This window comes from Lepidochelys kempii, chromosome 2, assembly GCF_965140285.1.
Source record: "Lepidochelys kempii isolate rLepKem1 chromosome 2, rLepKem1.hap1, whole genome shotgun sequence".
Classification (NCBI taxonomy): domain Eukaryota; kingdom Metazoa; phylum Chordata; order Testudines; family Cheloniidae; genus Lepidochelys; species Lepidochelys kempii.
This window is the reverse complement of record NC_136381.1, coordinates 162885723-162911815: the sequence shown is the minus strand read 5'-3', so window position 1 is coordinate 162911815 and position 26093 is coordinate 162885723. Positions and strand designations below refer to the sequence as shown.

General features: G+C 40.5%; 1 protein-coding gene across 3 annotated transcripts in view; it reads left to right on the top strand.

Moving 5' to 3' along the window:
* Positions 1-24184, top strand: part of RPRD1A (regulation of nuclear pre-mRNA domain containing 1A) — a 68044-nt gene extending 43860 nt beyond the window's left edge. For 2 of the 3 annotated variants that reach the window (XM_073332687.2, XM_073332689.2), the window contains one exon: positions 19087-24184. In XM_073332687.2, coding sequence (XP_073188788.1) covers positions 19087-19236 — 150 coding nt within the window. In that variant the 3' untranslated portion in view covers positions 19237-24184. Of the gene's footprint in view, positions 1-15206; positions 15240-19086 lie in introns of those variants that run through there. The other variant, XM_073332686.2, reaches the window with a different exon arrangement.
* Positions 24185-26093: the final 1909 nt, after the last annotated feature.

Sequence of the window (26093 nt, the reverse complement as noted above, 5' to 3'; positions counted from 1 at the left end):
ACTGGCTCTTTGTTGACAATAAAGAGAGGGGGAAGGACAAAAGTCTCTTGTAGGGGTGGAAGTTTTTTGTTGCCAAAACTGGGTGTTTTTCACGACAAAAGTCCCATTGTAGTGTGTACGCTCTTGCTGGTTTTGGTGACAAAACTTGGTAGTGTAGACAAGGCTTATGACATTTGTGACAGAGGCAGTGGAATGCCTGGTTTGAAAATGTTGTTGCTTTGCCTTGTGCCAGGGCACTGAGCAGCTATTCAGCTGTGAGGGGGCATCAGGATTTAGGTGGCTAATGCATATGGCTACTGGTAGAAATTTAGGGTGCCTACATGGTTAGGCAGCAGCTGAGCAGTGGGTCTGAGAACATCAGCGGTGGCTAAATAGCTTTTGTAGATCCAATCTTAAGCCTTTTTTGTAAATGGGATGTAGGCGCTTCTGAAAATATTATCCTTGGTATTGTAAAGAGGGTCAGTGGGTAAAGACCTAACTCTAGTTACATGTGGAGGAAACTGCATCTTTTCCCCACCCCTTCTCCACTTAAACAAACAAACCCTCTACTCGGCCTTAAAGAAATTCAGCCTCTAGCAGATTGATAGGGGCCCATCTCATAAACTCATAGATACTAAGGTTCTGCGGCAGACCAGGTATTTTTGCCACCAAGTCCCTCACGAGGTAGAGGATAACTAACTGTAGGCCAGCTCTCCCATCATGGAGATGGTAAAACTCTTTGTTAGGGTTTGGGTCACAAATGCTTTCGGACTAAAACGATGCTGCTGTAGTGGAGTTTGTGAGGACCTGCAATGCTGAAGTTTAGTCTGCTGCTCGTGGTGTAGCTGGATGGGTAGTGAACCCCACAGAAGAACTCTCCATAACTCCCACATAAAACATCATCTAAAGTGTTTCAAACATATGTTAAGGCTTTGCTTGCTTCAAACCAATTTGCTAATGCCTTTTCATCTGAAGATGGGGTGAATCAACAAGGCTGAGAGCCATTCTTGAAAGGACAATAGACATAAAATAGCAAATAATACAGAAGAAAAAACACCAAGATTATGTCCTTAGGAAACCCCTCCTCTAAACCCAGGAGATGGACACCAACAGTTGAATCAAGACACTCCAAAATATTTGCTGATGCCTGAGTATAGCAGCATGACTGCATAAAAGTGCCATTCAGGGCAGTAGGGTGAAGCCTTGTTAAACTTTAGAAATACTGGGGTAGTCACCCCAGAAAACTATGCTGTCCATTATTTGAAAAGTTATCTGATGCATGTGGTGAAGATAATAGGCTTCAACCATTGCTGCAGTGAGACACTAACAGAAAGTTTGGACACGCCACTGCCTTGAAGGAAAAAGTTGGTAACACTGCTGGATGGTTGAGGGACTTTCTTTCGAGTATCAATCCCCTTCTTCATGCCTACTTTATACTGGAGCATTGGGCCTCTCTGGTGATAGTAACCAGTTCAACACCGTGAAATGTCAGAAATCCCGTTTAAGTTGCTGGCATACCTCTAACAGACCATCGTAGTCCCTTGAGTCCTATGCCTCCACCTTCCCCAACCCAGACACATAGGTATTGTGCAGTTGACCGTAAACCAGTCTCCCTGATCACCCACTAGGAAAGTACTGGATGTTAAGACTGCAGGAGACTGAACAGCCCAGGACTTTGTTAAAATAAAAGTGGTTTTCCAACAAAAACACAAGTTCACTCTGGAGGGTGTGTAGTTGGTGTTTACACTGTTAGTTGCCATATGGGGCCCCACCTTCACACACATTGTCTAGGCTGATAGTGTGGTCAAACAATTGATAATTCACTGTGCCATCCTTCAAGTCAGTTCAGTCCCTGTACTGTCTTTCAAAGGATAGATAATAGATTAAGCAATATTCATTGGGTGTCACTTCTGAGAGAGAGAGAGTCCCAAAGGCTAGGCATTTACTGAAGAACCCAAGATCTGGGGAGAATTAGACTCAGCCTCCAGGGCTGAAAATGACTCCCTACATGCATCTAATCATACTAATCAGCTATTTGAATAGCTGTTTCCCCTTTCCCCAGCATTGTCTGATGCCATAACAGTAGGTAAGACCCTAGGTATGGCGCGCACATTTTTTGGGGGGGGTGAGGAAACCAGGTATTTCCTGAATGGGATCATCATGGACCCTCTGTCCTCCAAGGCAGAGGGCCCATGGAATGGAAGAGAGGCAGACTAATAAGGGTTGTATCACCCCAAAATAGACACTGGGGCCAGGCGTTCTGTCTCCTGTGGATACAAGGGTCTGTCTCTGGTAAACCTTGGCCATTCCTGAGTATTCTGCCAATGTGGGTGGGGTCTTCCTCAATGGAACTCCATTTTTGCCTGCCTTAGGTGAATCCAGGTCTCTAACAGAGTACTTCCCTGGAGCCACCTAGCCTGTGCCCTCCTTTCTCCCTGTGTATTGTTTGAATATAGCAGGGTCACCCCCAACTTCTTGCTTCTGTCTGTGCCCTATCTGTTTTTGAGCTGTCCAGATAATCTATCCCTATAACTTCTACCTCATTGTCATTCTTGCTAACTTCCTGTAAGTAATTTATATGGGCTGGCAAGGTACGGCATTCTGCCTTAACCCTGTATGGGGTAGGTGTGAGCTGTCCACCTTAACACACGGTGCAGTCTTCAGAATACATATGGCTTGCTGACTCATTGTAGTGCGTAAGGCCCTTGATGTGAGACTAACGGTTTTCACATGTGCTCAACTAGCACAAAGCTGCCTGTAGAGGAGAGAAAACCATAGCACAGTAGGGGAGGGAAACAGAACAATTCACTTCTGTAGTCGGTTCTTTAGCCATCTTTTCTCAGCATCTCCAAAAGAAAGCAACATAGTATGCTGGTGTGCTGCAAGCAGGGTTGGTGCTTCCCTGGGCTGCTCAGTGTCTTGTATCTTGTAGTGAGAGGAAGGAGAAGTGAATGTGTTGTGTGTGGAGCAGAAGAGATCTTCCTCTGCATCCACTGCCACCTTATGCTAGTAGTCACAGCTCTCTAGCTGAACTGTGAATCCAGTGGGATCTTCATTCAGCTAGTGCTGGTCCTAGAGAAGAATGCTTCTGTATTTCGCTACTCAGGGCCAACTGGAATGTCCTTCAAAAACTCCAGGAAAGTGTGTTCCATCCAGAGGTCTAGAAAATGTTCTCTTGATGCATGTGCATCACTCCTAGTGACACTCAAGAAGGTATGTGAATGTGTTGGAAGAAGAAAGTATCCAGAATATAGGCAGGTGTGGAGTAAATTGCATCACAAAGCTCTACCATGCACCTCTGATGACAGGAAGCATCTCACCTATTTCATTCATGGACAGAGTCTGCCTTGTGGGGATGGAGGGAGGGGAAAGAAAGTGGTGGTGATTTGGCACATATTCTAGTCAGAACCCTTTCAAGTCATGCCTCCAAAATAGCTGGCACTGATTTGGGTTCTCTTTCCAATCAGTGAGTAGGATCCAGAGTAACTGAGCACATTCAGTGGCTGTTGGAGTTTTTAACCTACATGTCCCCATTCACCAGCAGAGCCGTAGCTCTCTCTCCAACTCCTGAGAAATCATTCACATTGAGTCACAGAACAACTTTGATTATTTGAACTTCAGTTACACAGAACATTATAGAATGGAACAAGTCATATCCTTGAATCAAATTAAAAATTCCCTGTTGTTTAAAAGATGAATTGTCCAAATTTATTTGTCCTTTTGACATTAGGATAATCATGGTATTGTATTTTAAAATTTGTGTTGCAGGCACTAGTAGCCAAAAAGTATATAAAAATTAAAACATCTATCAGTAATATAAGCAAATGTGGATTAGGGACTATGCTGAGATTAGCAAAATCTTTTACTTCATTCAGATCTGGGTTATCTTCAATTATAAAATGCTGGAGCACAAAGACAAGACAGAAAATCTGATAATTGCCAATTTAAATTAATGTAAAAGGTAGCATTTAAATCTAATATAGTTGTTTTAAAAATTGCTACTGTGTTTAATGGTTAGATCAAAAGATTCCTTACCTGGGCTTGAAGAACTGCCTAAATGTAAGAGTATGAGAAAGCCACTGAAGCTCAGTTAGACCTTCTTGGTAAAAAGCAAGTCATCACTGAAAAATAATTACAACAGCTGAGATGGACTTTTCTGAGGAAGAATCTGAATACTCATTGGATGTAAGTTACCCGTAAAATATTGCCAGTAAAAGGAAGCTTAGGCCTGGATCTACAACTTTTAAATAATTTACCCACAAGACAGATTCATAGTGTTCCTCTAAATCTGTCATGACAAAACTACTCCTAATAATCTGTTACAAAATGCTTTATTTGTTTATTGAAGTAGTCTGTCCATCTTCGCATAATGCGTTTTTCTAGTTCAATAATATGTTTTCTCTCTTCTTTAATATTTCTGTGAACAGTCTAGTTTTTGTAATATTCCATGCCACTGTTTTTGCTAATTGCAGCATCTTCTATTGCTCCCTCAAAACTCGACACACATTTATTTAAATTGTGGTTTACTCTGAAAAGTAACTATGTAAAAATAGCACCTTCTTCTTTGAGTGATGGCCCCTATGTGTTTTCCACATGTGGGTATGCGTGAGCGCCATGCGCCTGAGTCTGGAAAGTCTTCAAAGAAGTGTCCGTTGATCCACAAATTCACAGTTTGTAACTCCCCTCATGCTCCTGACCAAAGGCATAAAACGCAGGGTGGGTCGATGCCTCTCCAGTTCCTTCTCTTCATTGCCATAGTGGAAAGGTCGCATGGGCAAGCTATATCTTCCCAGAGAATTTCTAAGTGGGTTTCAGGGGGAATCTTAGAATGTTACAAAATACCAAAAATTCCTTTTCCTGGGGGTATTAAAGCTCACTTCACACAAGCATAAGCTGCCTTTGTGGCATCCCTATCAGGTGTGCTGCTGCAAGGCAGCAACTTGGAATTCTGCCCACATGGGTGAAACACACTACACTCTAGTCTAGGAGAAGTCAATTATTTTTTGTCAAGGTCCATATTTCTTGATCAAGGTATAGTCAAGGTCCAGACTCCAGAGAAAATATTTAAAAAAATAGTAACAATAATGATAAGCAAATAAAAAGATTTTGGGGTCCGTTCAAAAGTGTCTTCTGGTCCGGACTTGGCCTGCGGTCCACCTGTTGACTATCCCTGCAAGTAGTGACTGCAGATACAGTTGTAGGAGTGGCAGTACTATCAGCAACTCTTCTGCCATCTTCCTCGCACTCTCCTCCAGTCACCCATGTATGGAATACACCTAGGGACCATCACTCGAAGAAGAAATGGAGATTACTTACTGTAATTGGAGGTTCTTTGAGATGTGTGGTTCCTATCTGTATTCCACTACCTGCCCTCCATCTCCTCTGCTTCATATCCTATTGGATGGCAGTAAGAGAAGGAAGTGGAAAGATGTTATCCCGTACTGCCTTTCATGCCCTTGGTGAGGAGCACGAGGGGAGCTACTGTGCATGCGTGGATCAATGGATGCTGCTCTGAAGAATTTTCGAACTCAGGTGCATGACATGCACGTGTACCTATGAGTGGAATACAGGTAGGGACCACACATCTCAAATATCCTCTAGTTATAGTAAGTAAGCTCCATTTTTCACTCATAGATCTGCACCATGCGGGTATTCAGTCATATAGGCTAACTTGAGTGACCAAGCAAATTTTTACTTTTGATTTCTGTTATTCAGGTACAGGTTCCTTCTTGTGTACCATCAACAAAATTGCTAAGTTTCAATTACAGGATTAGTCAGTTATACCTGTGCAATCTCACAATATACTAAAGTTGTACAGTTTTGTAGCCCTAGGGTAGCACAGGTGTCACTCAGGGCCTAATTTGGCCTGCCAAACATTTACAACTGAGGATTGTGTATGAGGAGGAAAGAACCTGGGTTGACTTTCAAATACCAGTTTGAGTTTGCAGGGCTACCAGTTAGAAAAGTAATCTTTGAACTTGTAAACTGAGCACTTGTGAAATGGGAGATGTTGAGAGACCCTATGAGGTCTTTTTACAGCACATTTTAGAATAAAACTACACATTATACTTGAGGTAGACTTTTATATAAATCATGGTAGAATTACTTAATTTTGTGTCAAATGCTTCATCACATATTTATGCTCCCCATTGCAGGTGAAATCTTACCCTTCTCCGATGCAGTTTCACAGAGGGGTGAAAGGAAAGTGGCAAGTCACATATATAATATTAGAGCCCTGGCACAGGGTACATTACCTCAGGTAGGCTCAGAAGGATGCAGTGCTGAGCATGTTTTATTGTTCCCTTGAAAAGCAACAGCATACTTCCCTCCCACCTAGTATGTCCTGCATGTTGCAGATTTCAGCTGGTTGGGTGTCTTGCCATACCCTGGAGCCTAGACATTGTCCTTTTGAAGCATCTGCTAGTGTAGAAGCCAGGTCTCCCTGCTAGCGCTTTCTTGAACACCAAGTACAGGGTTCTGCCTTGCTGCTTTTGACAGAGATGGATGAAGAGGCTTCCTGCACCACAGACAGACCAGGAGGAGATTAAATTATTTTTGTTCTTTTTCAATTTTAAATTCTTTTCATGTGCACAAAAGATGTGGTATTGAGAGCCTGTAGATTGACGAACCTTACCTCACCACAGAACAGGAAGAGAAGACAAATTCAAAATTTCCTAGGTTGCCTCACAAATGTGTGTCTAATCTGGTGAGCTCACCTCTAAGTATCAGCAAATAACTTGAGTCCCCATGCCTGTTCAGTTGCTGGTTTCTCTCCTAAGACTTCCAAGTAGTGAAACTGGTTAGAGATCATCAACTTATTTTAAATAGAGGCCACCTTAAAGCTGTTGTTTGGTAATAACTTTCAGCTACTGGTATCATGGATTGAATATGAAAAAAGTACTTAGATGGATATGGCTCTTTACCCTATTATCCATTTTAGGGATTTATATGGTCCCCATCAGCATGGTATCTGAGCGCCTGCAGTCTTTTTAATGTATCCTCACAACATCCCTGTGAAGTAGGGGAGTGCTATCATCCCCATTTTTCAGATAGGGAACTGAGGCTCAGCAAGATTAAGGATATGTCTTCACTGGAGAGTTAGCCTGGCTGATCAGCATCTAGACTGGCCTAATCTGGATGTGAGCAACCACACTGCAAAGCCCTGCCCAAGTTGCTGTGTCCTCACAAATACTATGCACCCCTGTGTATGTTGCTAGGACTTTTGGGGGCATATCCCATGGTTCTTTAGAGCTATGGTAAGCTGATCTGCTCTATGATTCTTTCCAAGTGAAGTGTGGGAGAACTTGTCTGTCTTTCTGGGTTGTTGGGGGGGTTGTAGGAAGGCATTGGAAGATTGTCAGCACTCCAGTGATTTAGCCTGAATCCTCACGGCATAGTGGATAGGTTATGAGCCTGAGTGAAAGTGGAATTCAAGCTCTAACCCACACCCAGCCTTCCTAGTTAGCTTCGGTTTAAAGCATCAGTTAATGTGGGTGAGGGATTTTGTGTGAGGATGGGTGGGGAGATAGGGATAACATCTGAGTAATAGCCCGGGCTAACTCTTCAGTGAAGACTTACCCCAAGTGACTTGCACATGGTCACACAGGAAGCACATGGCAGAGAAGGGAATTGGTAATGGATTATCAATCCATTTCACCATCCATAGTCTTCTGTAATTTTATTTTTCAGTATATCCTAAGAACAAAACACCTATATACGGAAACTTAGGTAAGGAACGGATAGAATGACAGAGTCCAGGTTTTTCATTTCTGGATGACATTTCAGAATGATCACTTAATTATTTTATGAATGTATGAGATCTGCTTATCAAGAACATCTTTATAATACTACATTTCACAAACAGATATATAATTTGTTTCCCCCTACTGTATAGTCACTTTTTTTGTTAACATTCAGATGCATGGCTTTCAAAGGGACTAAATAATTTTCCCTTACCGTGGGCCTATTTTTTGGTCTTTGAAATGTCTGTTGAAGTACACTTTTATGAACACTGTGAAGAATCATAACAATAAAAACACTGAACAATATCTAATTTGTTGTATTGCCATAATAAGCCTGTTCTTCAAAGGCCAGATCATCCCCAAGGATGAGTCTATATCAAAACCTACAAACCAAGAAACAACCAAGTTCAACCACAGGAGACTCCAATGCCTTTACTAAACTGGGAAGGTCAAAGTTATTGTAAAGACTTGTTAACAAGCCAAAAGTAGCTGGTCATCTACTATTGACGGAGAAACATTAAATTAGAACTCCATAGCAGCAAAGCCATTGTATATTGAACTACTCACATTTCCGAAGATATCCTTCATGGCATGTAGACAGTTCTACAAGCGTTGGGCTACATTCACTGCTGGCAAGCCTTTGAATTCATTGGAAGTTCACCCGCTTACATCTGCATTGAATTCGGCATATTTATAACCTGTGTGTTTGTGTATCTGTTGAGCGCTCTGTAGTGACCTTCCTCTGCTCTCTTGCAGCAAACTTTGACCAACAACATTTTTGTAGATGAAAGATTTAAAAATTCCAATAATGAAAAATAGCACTGTTTTTAAAATGATCCCTAATCTGTTACCTGTACCCTCTTTAATATAGCTGGAAGCCACAACAGGATGTGCCTGAGCAGGCTGTTATTGCCTAGTTAAGGTGTGTTTTGGGGAAATGGTTAATAGTACAAGAATGAGAGAAAATAGTTGGGGAAAAAGTTATAAACACACTTTCCCTGCTCTTTTGAATATATTTTCATTTTTTTTCCACTTTCCTTTCTCCTTTTAAAATTCCTTATGCTGTTTGGACCTTTCCTCCTCCTTTATATCCCTAAAGGTTCAGTTGCACTTCCATCAGTAGTTTATGGTTCAGCAGCCACTTTTATCCCATCGTGTGCTGTAAAAACAAAATTCAGTCTATTGAACAGCTCCCAGTTTAGTGGTTCCAACAGGAAGTGAGTTTAAAGTGGCTGGATATGCGCAAACTGCTTCTGAAAGGTCAACTTGACACTTTGGGCCAAGGCGAGGAGAGTGTAAAATTATGATGTGATCCTACTGTGGCCTGCCCTCTCCTAGCTGCCTGTCTTTACCTGCACCATCTACAGCTCTCTTATATTTGAATTTAACATTAAGGATAGTGTTTTTATTTTCAAGGAGGGGAACAAGGCACAGTTGGGAATTCGGCACAAATCCTGCCTCTGCCTTGATAGCTGTGGAACTGGTGCAGTGACTGCAGAGGTCCATATGAGAGACATGTATCCCATGCATGGAGCATAGCTCCTATTTAGTAGCATATATATAGCAGTAGTGGGGAGGAGGGAGCAGACTGAAGGAATGGTTGAGTCAGGGGATCTGTTGCTGTTGTGTAGTACCTCCCTTCCTTCCCACCTTTCTCTCATACTCCCAGCACAGAGCCTACTTCAGTCAGTGGGCTAGGGCAGCCTCTTTGGAAGAGCTCTGCAGCTGCTGTGTGGCCTGATGAAAGGCTCCCTTCCCTCCCCTTAGACACCTGGATTTGTCCCTCAATGCATGTGTGAGATGTCATCAAAATGGTTCATCTAGCTAATCAGAATATGGCTTTGGACAGTGCCCCTAGCCAAACTCTAAGTTTTAAAAAGCTGAAGAATCAGTTACATCAGAGTCCCTAAGGGCACTGATTTGTGCTCCTGAAAGGGGAAATAGGATAGCAATAATCAGATTTAAAATAGGCCAAACCCTACTTGCTTTGCACACAGAAATAGAAATCATTTATAGTTAGGGCCATACCAAATTCACAGTCCATTTTGGTCAATTTCATGGTCACAGGATTTTAAAAATAATACATTTCATGATTTCAGCTATTTAAATCTGAAATTTCAGTGTTGTAATTGTAGGGGTCCTGACCTAAAAAGGAGTGTTGTGTGTGGGGTGTTGCAAGGTTATTGTAGGCTCAGGGGTTTGAGGTACTGCTACCTTTGTGTGCTGCCTTAAGAGCTGTGCAGCTGGAGAGCAAGGGCTGCTGGCCGGGAGCCCAGCTCTGAAGGCAGAGCCAGCTGCAGCACAGAAGTAAGGATGGCACGGTGTGGTATTGCCACCCTTCTGCGCTGCTGGTGGTGAGGTGCTGCCTTCATAGCTAGACACCCAGCCAACAGCAGCCATCCTCCAGCCGCCCAGCTCTGAAGGCGGCGCAGAAGTAAGGGTGGCAATACCGCAACCCCCCTAAAATAGCGTTGTGACCCCCCTGCCACTCCCTTCTGAGTCAGCACACCCAAATTGAGAAACGCTGGTCTCCCCCATTAAATCTGTATAACATAGGTAAAAGCATCCAAAAGACCAGATTTCACAGGGGGAGACCAGATTTCACGGTCCGAGATGCGTTTTTCATAGCTGTGAATTTGGTAGGGCCCTATTTATAGTCTGATTTTTAGAGATGTTCAGCATCCATATCTGCCTCTAAAGTAAACGGGATTGAGGATGCTCATCATCATTGAAAATCAAGGTGAAATGAACCCTTCTGCCTTGCTATCCCTTCACGTAAAATGGAGATATATCAACCTATTCATCAATGAGGTCATTATTGTTAGGTAATGTGTGTAATCATAGAATCATAGGACTGGAATGGACCTTGAGAGGTCATCTAGTCGAGTCCCCTGCACTCATGGCAGGACAAAATACTATCTAGACCATTCCTGACAGGTGTTTGTATAACCTGCTCTTAAAAATCTCCAATGATGGGGATTCCACAACCTCCCTAGGTCCTTTATTCCACTGCTTAACCACCCTGATAGGAATTTTTTCCTAATGTCCAACCTAAACCTCCCTTGCTGCAATTTAAGCCCATTGCTTCTTGTCCTATCCTCAGAAGTTAAAGAAAGCTTTCTTTTTTTTTTTCTATCAGGTTGGTTTGACAGGATTTGTTCTTGACAAATCCATGCAGACTGTTATTTATCACCTTATTCTCTTCTAGATGTTTGCAAATTGATTGCTTAATTATTTGCTCCATTATCTTTCTGGGTACAGAAATTAAGTTGACTGGTCTGTAATTCCCTGGGTTGTCCTTATTTCCCTTTTTATAGATTGGCACTATATTTGCCCTTTTCCAGTCTTCTGGAGTACCGTAAGTGGTAACATTTACCTGAGTGCACACACACAATCTTTTAGTAGCTGGGGGTCTGGTGGCACCCAGGCCCTGGCCTATTTTGAGAATTTTTTCCTGAAACTTTTTTCGATATATTGGTAATTTTGCATAGACATCAGCACAAACAGCTGGCTCTGTTTTACCTGGAGTAAAGGGTTAGTGATGACACAAAGATTTCCCACACAGCCTATTGTACATACACTGTATTGGTTTAATTGGAGGAAACCCTACCAGATTCTCTCACTGATCTTCCCAGAATCCTATGGCTGTCATTGTGCACAGTAGTATGTTCATGTTGGATAGGAATTATTTATGATTTAGAGAAAGGGGAGTGGGAGGGAGCAAAAATTTGTTTTGAGAGGCCTGCCCAAAACTGGTAAAATCAGCTCTGCATTGACATCAGCATGGCTACCCATAGGCAAACAGAATGGTGCATATCCATAGCAGAGAGCCAAGGACAAATTCATACCGCTTTAGGAGGTAGTTTAATCAGTTAAATGTATTTCAACCTAAAATATCCCACCTTGAGTCAAAAGGATATTGTTGGAAAAAGACAGTCCATCTCTTTTCTTCATCTCTTCCTCTGTTGTCCACAGGTTAATTTAAATGGAAGAAAATATAAATTGTTACTTCATAAATCAGGCTTCTTGGGTACTAAGGGATAAATTCTCTGACTAGTGACCTTAATTGCTTCTTCGGTTCTTTTTTTCTCTTCACAACAGTGAATGTCGTTTGAACAATATATAATTTCTTACTTTCAAGTGTACTACAGTTGTCTCTGCTAAATGCTCAGTTTAAATTCTGAGGCTAAATTTTGCACTTGACACACAAGCGTAACTTTGCTGAAGTCAGAGTTATGTGCGTGGCTCTCAGGGTAGAATTAAGTGCTTCATGAGAACCTGCAGGCAACGGCTTTTGAAATGAAGTATACATGTCCGATAGGTGCGATTTTAGAGTTCAGCTAATAGATATAGTAAACGTTTGTGCCTGTATTTCACACAACTGTTCTTAAACAAGTTTGTGAAAACCTACTTTTCTAAAGGAGAAGAATAAATTCATCATTTTTAATATCAAATCTATTTTTAAGATGGCCCATGTTAGCTTTCAGAAATTCATTTTCTTTAAATGGCTCCATTGTCAGTAGGTCACAAATTTCGGAAGCTGTCTTTAGGCTGTAGGCAATTTCCTTTTCATTGCTCTCAATTCTAAAGTTTGCTGACTTTTAGTGGTTGTTGTACCTGTCTCTTACTGTACAGTGCATCAGCGTTAATACTCTGTTCCAGCCCATTTACTCCGTACTGGTCTTCCATGACTAATCCTGTGTTAACTATGATGTTTCAGAGCTTCCTGGTGGTTTTGGCAGGGGATCAAGGATTGAATAGTTAATGAAATTAAAAGCATCTGTTGGGAACCTGTCATTCTGGGGTATGGGATTATACTTACAGCCAAATTCTTAACTAGCATAACCTCTTCAAAATACAGATAACAGAACTATAGGAAAGGAGACAAACTCAGTCACAACCAGGAGATTACTTATGATCTATTTTAATGCTATTGGTCACATGACTGTGCCTCTGCCTTCCTACCCCATTTCTTGAAATTACTTCAGTTTTCCTTCACTGAATGTGCAATTGTAGCAGATGCCTGCATAGTCCAACCCTTCAGCAGCTAATCAGTTCCCTTTGCATACTATCCATTTTATAAATTAACATAGATCATTGTGCAGCAAGTGTGACTAAGCTTTAGTAAATATATTATAGGCACAGCTGGTAGCTAACTCCCCCCATGATTAAGATTACCTGACACTTCCCATTAGAAGACCCTATTTTCAGTTGCTTATAATTTTGCCAAGCTGTAACCATTTTGGCTGAATTTTTCTGTGCCGGGTGTCTGCCTCAGGCTGAATTTTTTTGGAAAATTCTGTCAGAATGATTCAGCTGTTTCTGAGAATGAGGTTAGGAAGAATATGTTGTTTTGCCAATATAAAAAACTCTGGTGATTTTTCTTTGAGACGTTTTAGCACCCCATGCAGTAAATTTGACAAAGTTATAAACTTTATAAAAAACCTCAGTTCACACATGCTTAGTAGAGACTTCTTAGACTTGAACAGCTAAATTCCTGAAGATTCCATCCACACTGAGCATACTCCACTCCAGGGATGAGCACTGCTTCCTCTGCATTTGTAAGTTTGGACTGCTGCAGGCTGTGCTGGATCCAGACCTGGGCCCCTGAACTGAGAGCAGGGAGCCTGTTTCTTCTGTGCTCTCAATGACCCTTGGTTGGCCCAGGCAGCATGGAGGAAGATACTGTGGGATTCTAATGCAGTGGGGACTGAAGGCTAGCAGGGAAAGGATAGGGAAATTGGAACTGGGAGTTGGGGTGAGGGGAGACTGGAACTGGCTGGGCAGGAAAACAGACTAGTAGCTGGGGCCGATTGTGACTGGGAGCTGGGGGTGGGGGATCTGCAACTCGATGGACAAAGAGACTGCAACTGGGAGCTGGTGAAGGAAACAGGAAGGGGAGGGATAGACTGAGTTGTTGGTTGGGGGTTGGAGATTGAAATTGGATGAGGAGCCTGGGGAGGGACTGGGCATGAAAACCTGTGGGCAGGGGAAACTGATCTGAGAAGGAACTGTTATCTGGGAGGAGAACTGGGTCAAGTTGGGCAAAGAGTGGGACAAGGAGCTGAGGGAGGGAGGCACTGAAATTGGACAAGGAGCCTGGGAGTGAGGTTGGAACTGGCAGCCAGTGAAGAAGGGAATGACTGGAGGCCAGGGTAAGAGAAAAGGAAAAATTGGATGAGAAGATGGGAAGTGGGGAACTGGGGCTGGTTGGACACAGAGACTGAGGACAAGGAGCTGGCGGTAGGGGAGAGTGGAAACAGGAGCCTGGGCCTGGGAGTTGGGTGGACATGGGCTGGGACAATGGTGGGTTTGGAGGGATGAGACTAGGACTTGCTGGGTAAGACGACTGTGTCTCGGATGAGTAAGCATGAGGTGTGGAAAATTGTGCTGGCTAGATAAAGAAAATGGGTCTTGGACCAGGAGCCAAGCGTATGAAGGAGACAAGACTGAGACAAGGATGGATTGGAGGGGATGGGGCAGAAGGAGCTACATTTGGGGGAAATGGGCAGAAGAGTCTTTTCCCATTAGGGCACAGTCCTCTCCAAAGCATGGAATGGAACCCCCAGTTCCTGAGTCTCAATATTCCTCTGCTGTCAGGAAATATCTGTGAGGCCTACTGGTAAAGTGTCTCATCTCCCTCTAGTGCTGCTCCACACTGGATGGCAACCTACTATTGCTGTCCGTTACTCTGTTAGCTCCAGTGGCAGAGGTCTGTGTACTGGATTGAAAGTTTCCTTCAAGCCTGCTTATGGTCCATGTGGGTGTAAATATGATGCCACAGGATGGTATTTTGGGGTTAGTTTGTTATGTTTTGTTTTTTCTTTCATTTTGTTTTTTAAAAACCTAGGAAATTGCACACATAAAACCTACTTTAAAACAACATAATTAAGGTTGCAAAGTCAAGCACTCAAAAGTTAGGAAATGTCAGAATTAAGGTTGCCTATGCAACCTTAATTTGCTCCCCTCCTTGTTCATGTGCATTATAATACAGTCATAATTACATGATCACATATATTTTTCCACTGGACCCCGTCTCTTTCAATGTTTACCTGCCGCATCCGCAGGTTCGGCCGATCGCAGCTCCTACTGGCCGCAGTTTGCCGTCCCAGGCCAATGGGGGCTGCGGGAAGTGGTGGCTAGCGCAACTCTTGTCCCGTGCTGAACCTGCGGACGCGGCAGGTAAACAAAGCGGCCTGGCCCGCCAGGGCACTTACCCTAGTGGGCTGTGTGCCAAAGGTTGCCGATCCCTGCTGTAGTAGTTATTCTGGGGAAGTTCTGTGGCCTGTGTTATACAGGAGGTCAGACTAGATGAGCACAATGGTTCCTTCTGGCCTTGGAATCTGTGAATCTGTGAATATCACTCTGATAGCACTCAAGGGATATGTACACATCATTACGTAATATTTACTATGATAAAATAGCAAATGATTATATATATGTTTAGTAACAGTTTATTTTGCTTGTTTATTATCAATCTTACAGCACTCCAGGAATGCTTAGATGACTGCAGTTGTGTAGAAACATTCAGAGTACAGAGGCCAAGATTTTCAAAAGTGATTAGTGATTTTGAATATCTCAATTTTGATTGCCCAACTGGAAATCGCTTCGTTGGGGTTGTTTTTCCTGAAACTGCTGAGCATGTATGCTCTGAAAATTGGCCTCCATCCCAAGCGGGGCGCCCAAAATCCCTGTGAACATTTTGGACAAATTCAGAATTTTAGTTGACTGTGTTAGGCAAGTACATGAAAAATTAGGTCATTGGGTTCCAGAATATTTATTGCTTCATAAAATCTGTTCTACATAATGGAAATTCTAGTTCTACATGAGGTTTATAATGGAAAAAGCTTTTGTTACATATTCCTGAGATGGATGTTAATACGGGAATGCTGTGTTACAAGTGGAAGGGAATTTTAGTGTTGTGTCAAGCAACCTGCTAAGGAACCTGTGCCGCTTCCAATTCAGCAGTTTCTCGTTGGAGTCTGTTTTTGAAGTTTTTTTGTTGGAGTATTGCGACTTTTAGGTCTGGGAGATTGACCAGGGAGATTGAAGTGTTCTCTGACTGGTTTTTGAATGTTACCATTCTTGACATCTGATTTGTGTCCATTTATTCTTTCACGTAGAGACTGCCCGGTTTGGCCAATGTACCTGGCAGAGGGGCATTGCTGGCACATGATGGCATATGTCACATTGGTAGATGTGCAGGTGAAAGAGCCTCTGATAGTGTGGCTGATGTAATTAGGCCCTTTGATGGTGTCCCCTGAATAAATATGTGGACACAGTTGGCAACGGGCTTTGTTGCAATGATAAGTTCCTGGGTTAGTTTTTTTGTTGTGTGGTGTGTGGTTGCTGGTGAGTATTTGCTTCAGGTTGGGGGGCTGTCTGTAAGCAAGGACTGGCCTGTCTCCCAAGATCTGTGAGAGTCTCAATACTACAACAAAAAAACTTCAAAAACAGACTCCAACGAGAAACTGCTGAATTGGAATTAATTTGCAAAGTGGACATCATTAAATTAGGCTTGAATAAAGACTGAGAGTGGATGGGTTATTACACAAAGTAAAACTATTTCCCCATGTTTATTTTTCCCCCTACTGTTACTCAGACCTTCTTGTCCACTGTTGGAAATGGGCCATCCTGATTATCACGACAAGAGGTTTTTTTCTTCTGCTCATAATAGCTCACCTTAACTGATAATTCTCATTATAGTTGGTATGGCAACACCCATTTTTTTCATGTTCTCTGTGTGTATAAATATCTCTTCCTACTGTATTTTCTACTGCATGCATCTGATGAAGTGGGTTTTAGCCCACGAAAGCTTATGCTCAAATAAATTTGTTAGTCTCTAATGTGCCATAAGTACTCCTCATTCTTTAAGGAAAGGTTACCATTAATATTATTTTATAGTTAGGCTAATTGATGTTAGGCTTTTTGCCAATTTTTAGCTCCTTTGGACAGTTTGGTTTTGCATAGGATTTCATTGAACCTCTCCTGCATTGTTTTATATCATTTTTATATCATTACTGAAGCCAAATCTACTGGCTTCAAGCTTTCTGTCAGCTCCTTAGAATCTGATACCTTAGTGTTGGACCTCTAGCCATTTGTGTTCTGAAACTGGTGAACCTAATGCAATGAAATGTTATACAGATTGCCAAATTATTTGTCTTTGTGAACAATAATCCTTATTCTTTCCTTTAATTTGAACGTCTGTGCCCCCTATGTCACCAAAGAGTTCTCAAGCGTGTGTTCATGCATGCTGGACTAGAAACAAATGGAGATGAAAGCACAGGATTATCATCAGACTTTTAGATTTTAAGATCTTTGTGGCAAAGGACCATGTCTTTGTATCTGTGTGTGTACAGAGTCAATCCAACTGGGACCTATGGATACTACTGAAACATAAAATATTGAACAGTACATTATATTGCTGTAGTGTCCAAAGGACCCAATCAGGATTACATTTTCCACTTCCAGAGCCTCTTCCCAACGAAGGTGATCTGGACAAATATGACCACTCTCTTTTTCCCCCCCTTTCAGCAAATGATATACAATTCTATAGAGCTTTCTTATAATTCATATAATAGAAAATAGTAATATGAATACAGCTTTGTTCTGTATCGAGTCAGCAAATTTTGAAGCTCTGATTCCTAACTATAGATCATTTATTATTTGTACTGCATTTAGTACCTCATGGGACTCTGATTGAATTGCTAATGATCACTTTTGCTTTGATGACGTTAAGAACTATGTTTGTTTTCTGACCCTTTTGGGTTACATGAACCTCACATTGCCTGATGCATTGTTTTGGATGGTCTGTGACTGTGTGTCAATTAATATAAACAAAACAAAGGATTTGTTGATTGGGGCTGAGGGCCAGTATTTCATCTCCGTTTCTCATTATATTGAGGTTAACTCCTCGCACCTATGTGTTTAACTTCTAATTAGGAACTTGGGATTTCTCTTTGACGCCAGTTTACTTGCCATCCATATTGGTGTATTAACAAGGTCATAAAAACAACGAGGAGTCAGGTGGCACCTTAAAGACTAACAGATTTATTTGGGCATAAGCTTTTGTGGGTAAAAAACCCACTTCTTCAGATGCATGGAGTGAAAATTACAGGTGCAGGCATAAATATACAGACACATGAAGAGAAGGGAGTTACCTTACAAGTGGAGAACCAGTGTTGACAGAGCCAATTCAATCAGGGTGGATGTGGTCCACCCCCAGTAATTGATGAGGAAGTGTCAATACCAAGAGAGGGAAAATTGCTTTTGTAGTGAGCCAGCCAGTGTTTTAATGTAGGAGCTGTAAAGTGCTTAGAACGCAGCAGGGAGCCAGGAATGTTCGGTTCTACTTCTTGCTCTGCTCTAATTCCCAGTGGCATGTTGGGCAAGTCATTCAATTTCCCTGTACCTCAGTCTAACCATTTTTGACATTTGGCCAATCTCGCTTGGCATTTCTAGTGCTTTAATTGAAAGGAATTGAGCCAGCTGCAGCTCTCTTGCTAGTGTAAATGACAAGTAACTTTCTGGATGTCAGTAGAGTTATGGGGCAAGTGAGAAGACAATCAGTCACAAGATGCTTTAATACCATATTAAATGATCTCAGAATAATCCCATGGTATTAGTCACATGTAGACATTTCTACAATTGTATTATTTAAGACTGGCATCCTCCTTGTTTAGTTTTTGTATAGTCACAGGACAACGAAAAAGCCCCCAAAACAAAATGTACAGTGAACTAAATCAATCTCTTGAGCTGTGTTGTGATTCCTGAGCTGTCTGGGAATCAAACACTGATTCCAGTAGGTGATAAACTCTACTTGGAAAGGTTTCAGAGTAGCAGCCGTATTAGTCTGTATTCGCAAAAAGAAAAGGAGTACTTATGGCACCTTAGAGACTAACAAATTTATTTATTTGAGCATAAGCTTTCTGATTAATGCAATCCAATGAAGTGAGCTGTAGCTCACGAAAGCTTATGCTCAAATAAATTTGTTAGTCTCTAAGGTGCCACAAGTACTCCTTTTCTTTTTGCGAATACAGACTAACACGGCTGCTACTCTGAAACCTGTCATTATGCGAGGCACTGAATTTAGCTATATGGAGTGGAAGGATTGCATCTGATGAAGTGAGCTATAGCTCACGAAAGCTTATGCTCAAATAAATTTGTTAGTCTCTGAGGTGCCACAAGTACTCCTTTTCTTCTTCCTACTTGGAAAATATCTGGTTGTCTAACTCATTTCATGACCTCACTCGCTTAAGGGTCAACAAAATGTCAGTTAAACACTATGGATGAGATTTTGAAAATCCCACCATGAAAGCAACGGTGACTGGAAAATAATCTAATGTCAACTACTTTTGCATTACAGGAATACAAGCGTAAGTTAGCCAGAGTATCCCAGGTGCGAAAAGAACTCAGGTCACGCATCCAGAACCTTCCTGATCTGTCTCGACTTCCCAATGTCACAGGCAGTCATGTGCACCTACCATTTGCTGGAGACATCTACAGTGATGATTGATAAGAACCTCTATTTCTATAGCCTCTGCTCTTCTGTGGAGTGAGGGGTAGGTCAGACTGATTGATAGTCCTGTAGTATTATTTTTGTACATTGTTGGAGAGTGGCGGGGGAAAAAAAAAAAAGCTCCAAATAATTTATAAGAATTGTTTAAAATATTGGTTTGTTTACTGTTTTATTGGCAAGTGAACATAGGTACATTTATAAAAGGTGGCATCTGTATATTATTACGTTAAAAAATGGGTAATTATCTTAAAATATTCATATCTTTTGTACAGATTTTGATCAGGTGCCCTGTAAGAAACTGATAAGTTTCCACTTTATTTTTCTTATGCACCCTCTACTCAGTGTAGTTCACTATATAATCAAAGTATACATTTAAGTTGCCACATTTCAATGGCTAGTGAGGCAATGGAACATTATGGAAATCATAATCTTATGTTTATAAGAAGACGACTGCAATTTATTTTTATGTGGAGTGTGATGTTACTGGTTATTTATTAAGTTAATTTACGCACCCCCAAATAAAACTATTGGTTTATTTTAAAGTAAATGTTATTAACCAACTTTGAAAGTGGAAAATATAAATCATGTTAAATTGAACACCTTAAATGACTCAAAATTGTGCTTAATTTTAATATTTAAAAGTAAACATTAAAAATACAGCATAAAAACTAAATATTTTAATTAGTACAATAGAAATGCTTTTTTTCCTGACAACTCGGTTTCTAAATTGAAGGACCACTTCTTTGTACAATAACCCCTTTCTGCCACATCCGTCTCCATTAACAAACCTGATCCCTGAAACGTGAAGTCATTCCACAGCTTCAACTATAGTATGCGGTGGTTACTCAGGACCATACCTATTTTTGAATGGCCATTATTAAAATTGGAAAGTGCTCAAGTACCATTTTACTTACACAGCATGATGATACTACAGGTAGAATTTTGTTGTCTGTGGAAACTTTGGGTCAAAGCATCCTCTCCCATGGAGAAGCCTGTCCAGAGAGGCCAATGAGTGCCACAGGTTCCCTGTGTCTAAGCCTCTCAGCAAACAACTTCTGGATCTTGGTCTCCTTTTCTTACAAGGAGGGGGTTTTCTCCCAGAAAATCTAGGCCACTGTGTGAATTAAACTGTAGAAAAATGTTGCTGAATGTATGTTTAAAAACAAACTCTATCGCTGTATAAATGTGGTATTTGTATATGAGTAACTAAACTTATGAAAATAAAGTTGTTTACCCCTTGCCTTTTAAAAACACTAAGAGGCAGATGTTTAAGGGTATTTAGGAGCCTCAAGATGCAGCTAGATGCCTAGTCGGATTTTCAAAAGTGCCTTACTCGCCATTAATAGGAGTTAAGAACGTAGGTGCTCTTGAAAATCCCCCTAGGCTCCTAGCAGCATCCGTAGGGCCCTAAATACCCTTGAACATCTGACCCCAAGTGTTTGAGTTTGTTTTACCGTGTGAGGCTTTTTTAAGTGTTCTAGCAAGAAATTTGCCTAGAGAAGCTCTTTCATTGTAAACATTCATAGCAATATTAACAAATATCCACCTTTACTCATACTTGTCATACAAACTAAAGCTTTTTACATTAGTGTAAACAAAAATAAAGTTTTACAGCCAATTAATACTGTACCCCCTCACCCCACATTACACACTTAAAAACAGTAGTTTCTAAAATAAAATAGACTGAGATGACTCAGTATAATCCTGGAGTGAAATCCTGGCCCTACTGAAGTCAGTGGAAGTTTTGCCATTTACTTCAGTAGGTCCAGGCCCTGGAATTCTTGTTAACGATCAGCAGGATATAACAGCCTTCTTTTTAAAAATATTCATATTTGGACACAAGTACATACAGTCCTCTTTTGCAAAAAGTACCACAAATGGGCTGTAGTTAGATGGAAAAATCTATGGAGTGAAATTACAGGGTTTCTGCACAGCATCATTACTTTGGAATAGGGTTTAGCAGCCCACAGAGGGGTCTCAGAGAGTTTGGACCTTCACCCATTTCTCTGTGCATCTGAAGGTAACAGAGGAATGGGGTATTTACAAAGAGGGCCAGACTCTCCATGACATTTCCTGGGACTCTTCCTGTCCTCTCTAACAATATACCATCTAGACTGCTTCTGCCATGGCCTTTCAACCCATACCTGGCTCCAAAACACTTCAAGTCCCTCTTAGGTTTGCATGCATGAAGTAGGAACCTCTGGGAATTAAATCTGACTGGATCGACATTCATTTTTGCACACTTTACCCTGTAATTTGCAAGGAAACAATGCTATGTAGAGTTGTTTTCACTGGGAGTTTCCCACCCAAAAACCTGATTAAGGGGTTGTGAGATTCTCGATGCTCTGAGCTCACCAGCCTTCAACAGATTTATAGCCATCTGAGTGGGCTTTCTACTCATTTTATCATTCCACAGTGAAAACCAGAGTGGGAAGGATATGGACCATAATTAGAACAAAGGAAACTAGCTATGTTTTCGTAAGCAGAGTCAGGTATGTAAAAAATATCCATAATCCTCTTTTCAAAAGTACATTCAAGTTGAAGACTATTTGAAAATTAGATGTAGGTTAAGACTTTCATGGTTTAAATGTGTTCTAGTCAATTAAAAATGTAGCTATATAAATGTGTATGTACACACATTATTACTGCAAAGAAGCACTCTCCTTTTGTAAAGCATAGTACAAAATTTCTTATAAATGAAAACCAAAAATCAGATCAGTTATCACGTGAATCATAAATGCACAGAACAAATCAGTAGTCTCAATTCGTTCCAAAGCCGGTGGACAGCTCCGCCATTGAAGTCACTACGTATAGAGCTCCACTGGTATAGAGTTCATTGTAAGATTAGAGCCTGGATTTTTAAAATATTTTGTTGTAAAAAGTTTAAACATTCATTCCTTCTCCACCTGCCTTAGTCAGAAAAAGAGCAGAAATCAATGTGTAAAAGTCAAGGAGAATCGGCACTGAACACCTCAAAGACAGAGAAAAAATAGACACTGACTTCACTCTGTTATTCTCTTAAGTTTTAGTAATATTGTCGTGTATCTATAGATGTATATTTAGAAGTGGTTAAAGACAAGGTTTAGGAAAAATATATTTTAAAAAATCAAACTTTTCCTTGAGGTGAACGTTAACGTTGATATAATTTTAAAGTGAAAGTTTGAGAACTATACTTTTCTTTGGGTAAAATTTGCTGTAGCTCAGTGCTAATGTTTTTGCCTCATGGAACTTTTACTTCTGTGGTGTGCTTTGTTTGTTTGGGGTTTTTTAATAGCCACTCAAAATTAGTTTGAAAACAGACAATTTCGGGGAGATAAAATGCTCCTTGTTTGTCACTAAAAGTATCTCATGGTAGTGGATGAATGGTGCTCCAACTGTCTATGTTTTCAATGGGAGTGACATCACAGTATCAATGAATTTGAAGTTTTAATACTGTAACACCATTCCCAGATTCACTGAAGGAGACATACAATATAGTAAGACACAACAGCAACCCCATAGGGTTGGCAGGTATCCTTAAGTTCTCAAGTACCAAAATGTAGCATATATACCTGTGCACAGGATTGTTCCCAGGTAGATAAAATGAGGTGTAGTCACCTAATCTGGATAAAATTGTATTTTGGTAATGTGACCCAATTGCACTGAAATCCAAATGACCTGCCCAAAGAAAGGTGGATACTAGATTGAAGCATTTTCTAATCATAAAAAATTAGATCCTTCTAGTGAGAGAGACACATTTATTTACTCAGTTATATTATATAGTGATCAGGAGTTTTTAGTGAAAAAGCATGGACCTAATCCTGCAGCCTTTAATCATATGAATAATACCTATTTGCAGGTAATTCTGCTGGTGTCAGTGGGATTACTCTCATGAAGTAACGACTAAAGATAAAATGATATAGTTGTAAAACTTTATAAAAAAATCTATCTAAAAATGCCTATTCTCCATGTTTTTGTGATCTTAAAAACAAGTTTAAGATTCTTGGTACAAAACAATTGTAACTGTTGAAAAAAATAAATTGCCTCCTCTCTAGAAAGTTAATGTATAGGTGTCAGTAACATTAGCTTGTCTATTTTACATCCAGCTTCAACCTTTCATATATTAAACCAGTCAACCTTTCATGATTTCCCCCTCCCACCCAACACAATGAAAGCTACATGCTTTAAAATCTAGAAGTCAGTGGCAAAACATCCATGAATTTCAGTGTCTGCAAATGTGTCCTCTAGTGATCACCAAAATTCATCCTTGCGTAGAGGGCCATCAAAAAGCCTGTGCACCATGTGGAGGATTTAAATGGATATAGCTCATGCATAGGCCTTTTACTGGCCCTCTGGCTGGGCGGAAATTCAACTTGTAGTACATATGGTAATAGAAAGTTATAGAGTTATCGCTGAAAGATGAGTTAATCAGCTGCAATGGCACTATTTTTGATGGGCTGGTTTTCTATTAATAAAAACACTTGGGATTAATTCTTGCTTGCTTTTCTCATGCTTGATATTCCCACTGACTATTTGTGGGAATAAAGCAGTTAGGATCTGGCTGTCAGCAACTTACTCTTAGAGAATCAACTTAAAAAAATCTTAATAGGAATATCGATTATCTTTTTTTAAAATGACCATTCTGTCTTTGAACCTGTCTCAGTGTGTTAAATTATCTTCGTCAGCTTCTCCATCTTACTATTTAGAAGTCTAATTCCGATTTAAACTTTACTACATTAAAAAGTATCCTAGTAAGCATGATCCTTTTTTGTGGGAATTTGCAAAAATGCTTTAACAGCACTTTGTAACTTGTTTGCAACAAAAATTTACTCATTTGTTGAAAACTGACAAGAAAGAAAAGATGTTTGAAATGTAAAAATGTTTCATTATTGTGCACTGCTCACAGAAGGTGTAATTCTTGTGTAATTTGTCCTCTAAATAACACCTCAATGTATAATGTTTTCATATTTAAAAGAATAAAACATTGTAAAAACATGATCGTAAATCAATATTATTTAATGCTTATATGCCCAACCTATGTTCTCTGAAATGTCTATATATAACCTCCATATATTGTTCTGAGTAACCCAAAACTGCACCACCATTTTGACTGTGGCTAGTTTAGAACAGTTACATTACTCTTTCTCAGTTGAGTGAAATGGCACTTTTAAATGAGGGTAGAATTTGTTCTAAAGGAAAGATATATAGTTTGGAGGTGAGTGTCTCTAAAAACTGTTTAAAACTAAAGAAGTTATCCATTGAAGCAACAGGAGAATCCATTATAAAAAGACAATGATTACACTTTAGTGTCTTCCATTTTGAAAGATTTACCAGTTTGAGAGATTCCCTGTACTTAAAATTGGGAATAATTGCTGAAACTGGGAATATCTCAAAATGGAAGAAAGTTTAACCATGATTACTGTACCAAACTGATTACTGTTACCATTTTGTTTTCTTATATGTAGTGTTGTCATAGCCAGGACTAACTTCTATTGGTGAAAGATACAAGCTATCAATCTTAGGATGAGCTTTTCTCAGGTCTGGGAAATGTACAAGATGGAACACATCGTTTAGCACATGTAGTTCACCTTGAATTGTCCTTTGAAATATGTATTAAGTGGCCAGTTAACTCCTATGACAGGAGAGGTGTTATGGGATGGGGAGAAAAAATAGCTGGGAGGGGGTTTGTAGGTTACAGATTATTGTAATAAACCATAAATCCAGTGTCCATATTCAGCCCATGATTTTTAGCATCTAGGAAAGTTATGAATGTAAACTCCCAGGCTTCTCTTTTGAAGGTGTTGTGCAGGCTTCCTTTGAGGATGAGCATTGAGAGGTCAGATATAATGATCGCTTTGTGAAAAGTGTTCACACACAGGTGATAGGGTGTTTTTCTTTTATCGTTTTTCTGTGAGAGTTCATTTGGAGCATACTGATTGTCTCATTTCACCCACTAAGTTGTTATTGGGGCATTTAGTGCACAGGAAAAGGTACACCATATATTGTGATAAGCACATATAGACATGGATCTTGAAAGGTGTGTTATGGGGATTATTGATCATTGTAGCTGTTGATGTGTACAGTTTTTGCATCTGTTGTTCTGGAAGGATCTGGTGGTTTTCAGTTGGTGTATCCTCGTCTGTGTGGAGCTACTTCTGATTATGAGCTTGGGAGGGCTGTTTGAAGGCCAACAGAGGGGGTTCAGGAAAGATTTCTTTAGGATGAGGACCCCATCAAGTATGGGTTGTAATTGTAACAGGGAGGTTTATTTGTTAAAGCAGGTTTTCTTGAGGTATTTGAGTGGCCCATTCCATGAAGTATATCTACTTCTCTAGTGGAGTGTCCTTGTTTGGTGTAGGCAGTTTTAAGTGTGTTAAGGTGTATATCCCAGACTTTCTCCTCAGACCATATTCTGTGGTATGAGAGCGTCTGGCTGTAGATAAATTTCTTGGGGGGTTTGGGGTGGTTACTGGATCTGTGAAGGTAGGTATGATGAACTATGGGTTTCTTGGCTGTAGGGTTCCATGGTTGAAGCTGATTGTTGCGTTCAGGAAGTTGATGCTAATGTAGGACTGTTCTAGAGAGAGTTTAAAGAAGGGGGAGTGGTTGTTGAAATTGTGGTGGAAATCTACGATGAACTTTAGGTCATCTGTCCAAAGAAAATATCATTGATGTATCTAGGGTATTTCATTGGTTTTGTGGTGTACTTGTCCAGAAATGCTTCCTCAATGTGGCCCATGAAGAAGTTGGCATATTTGGGAGTCATCCTAGTACTCATGGCCATTCCCATGGTTTGGACAAAGTCTTCGTGTTGAATGTTAAATTGTTATGGGTGAGAAATGGGATATAAAGGGATTTCACATTAGATCCAAAGA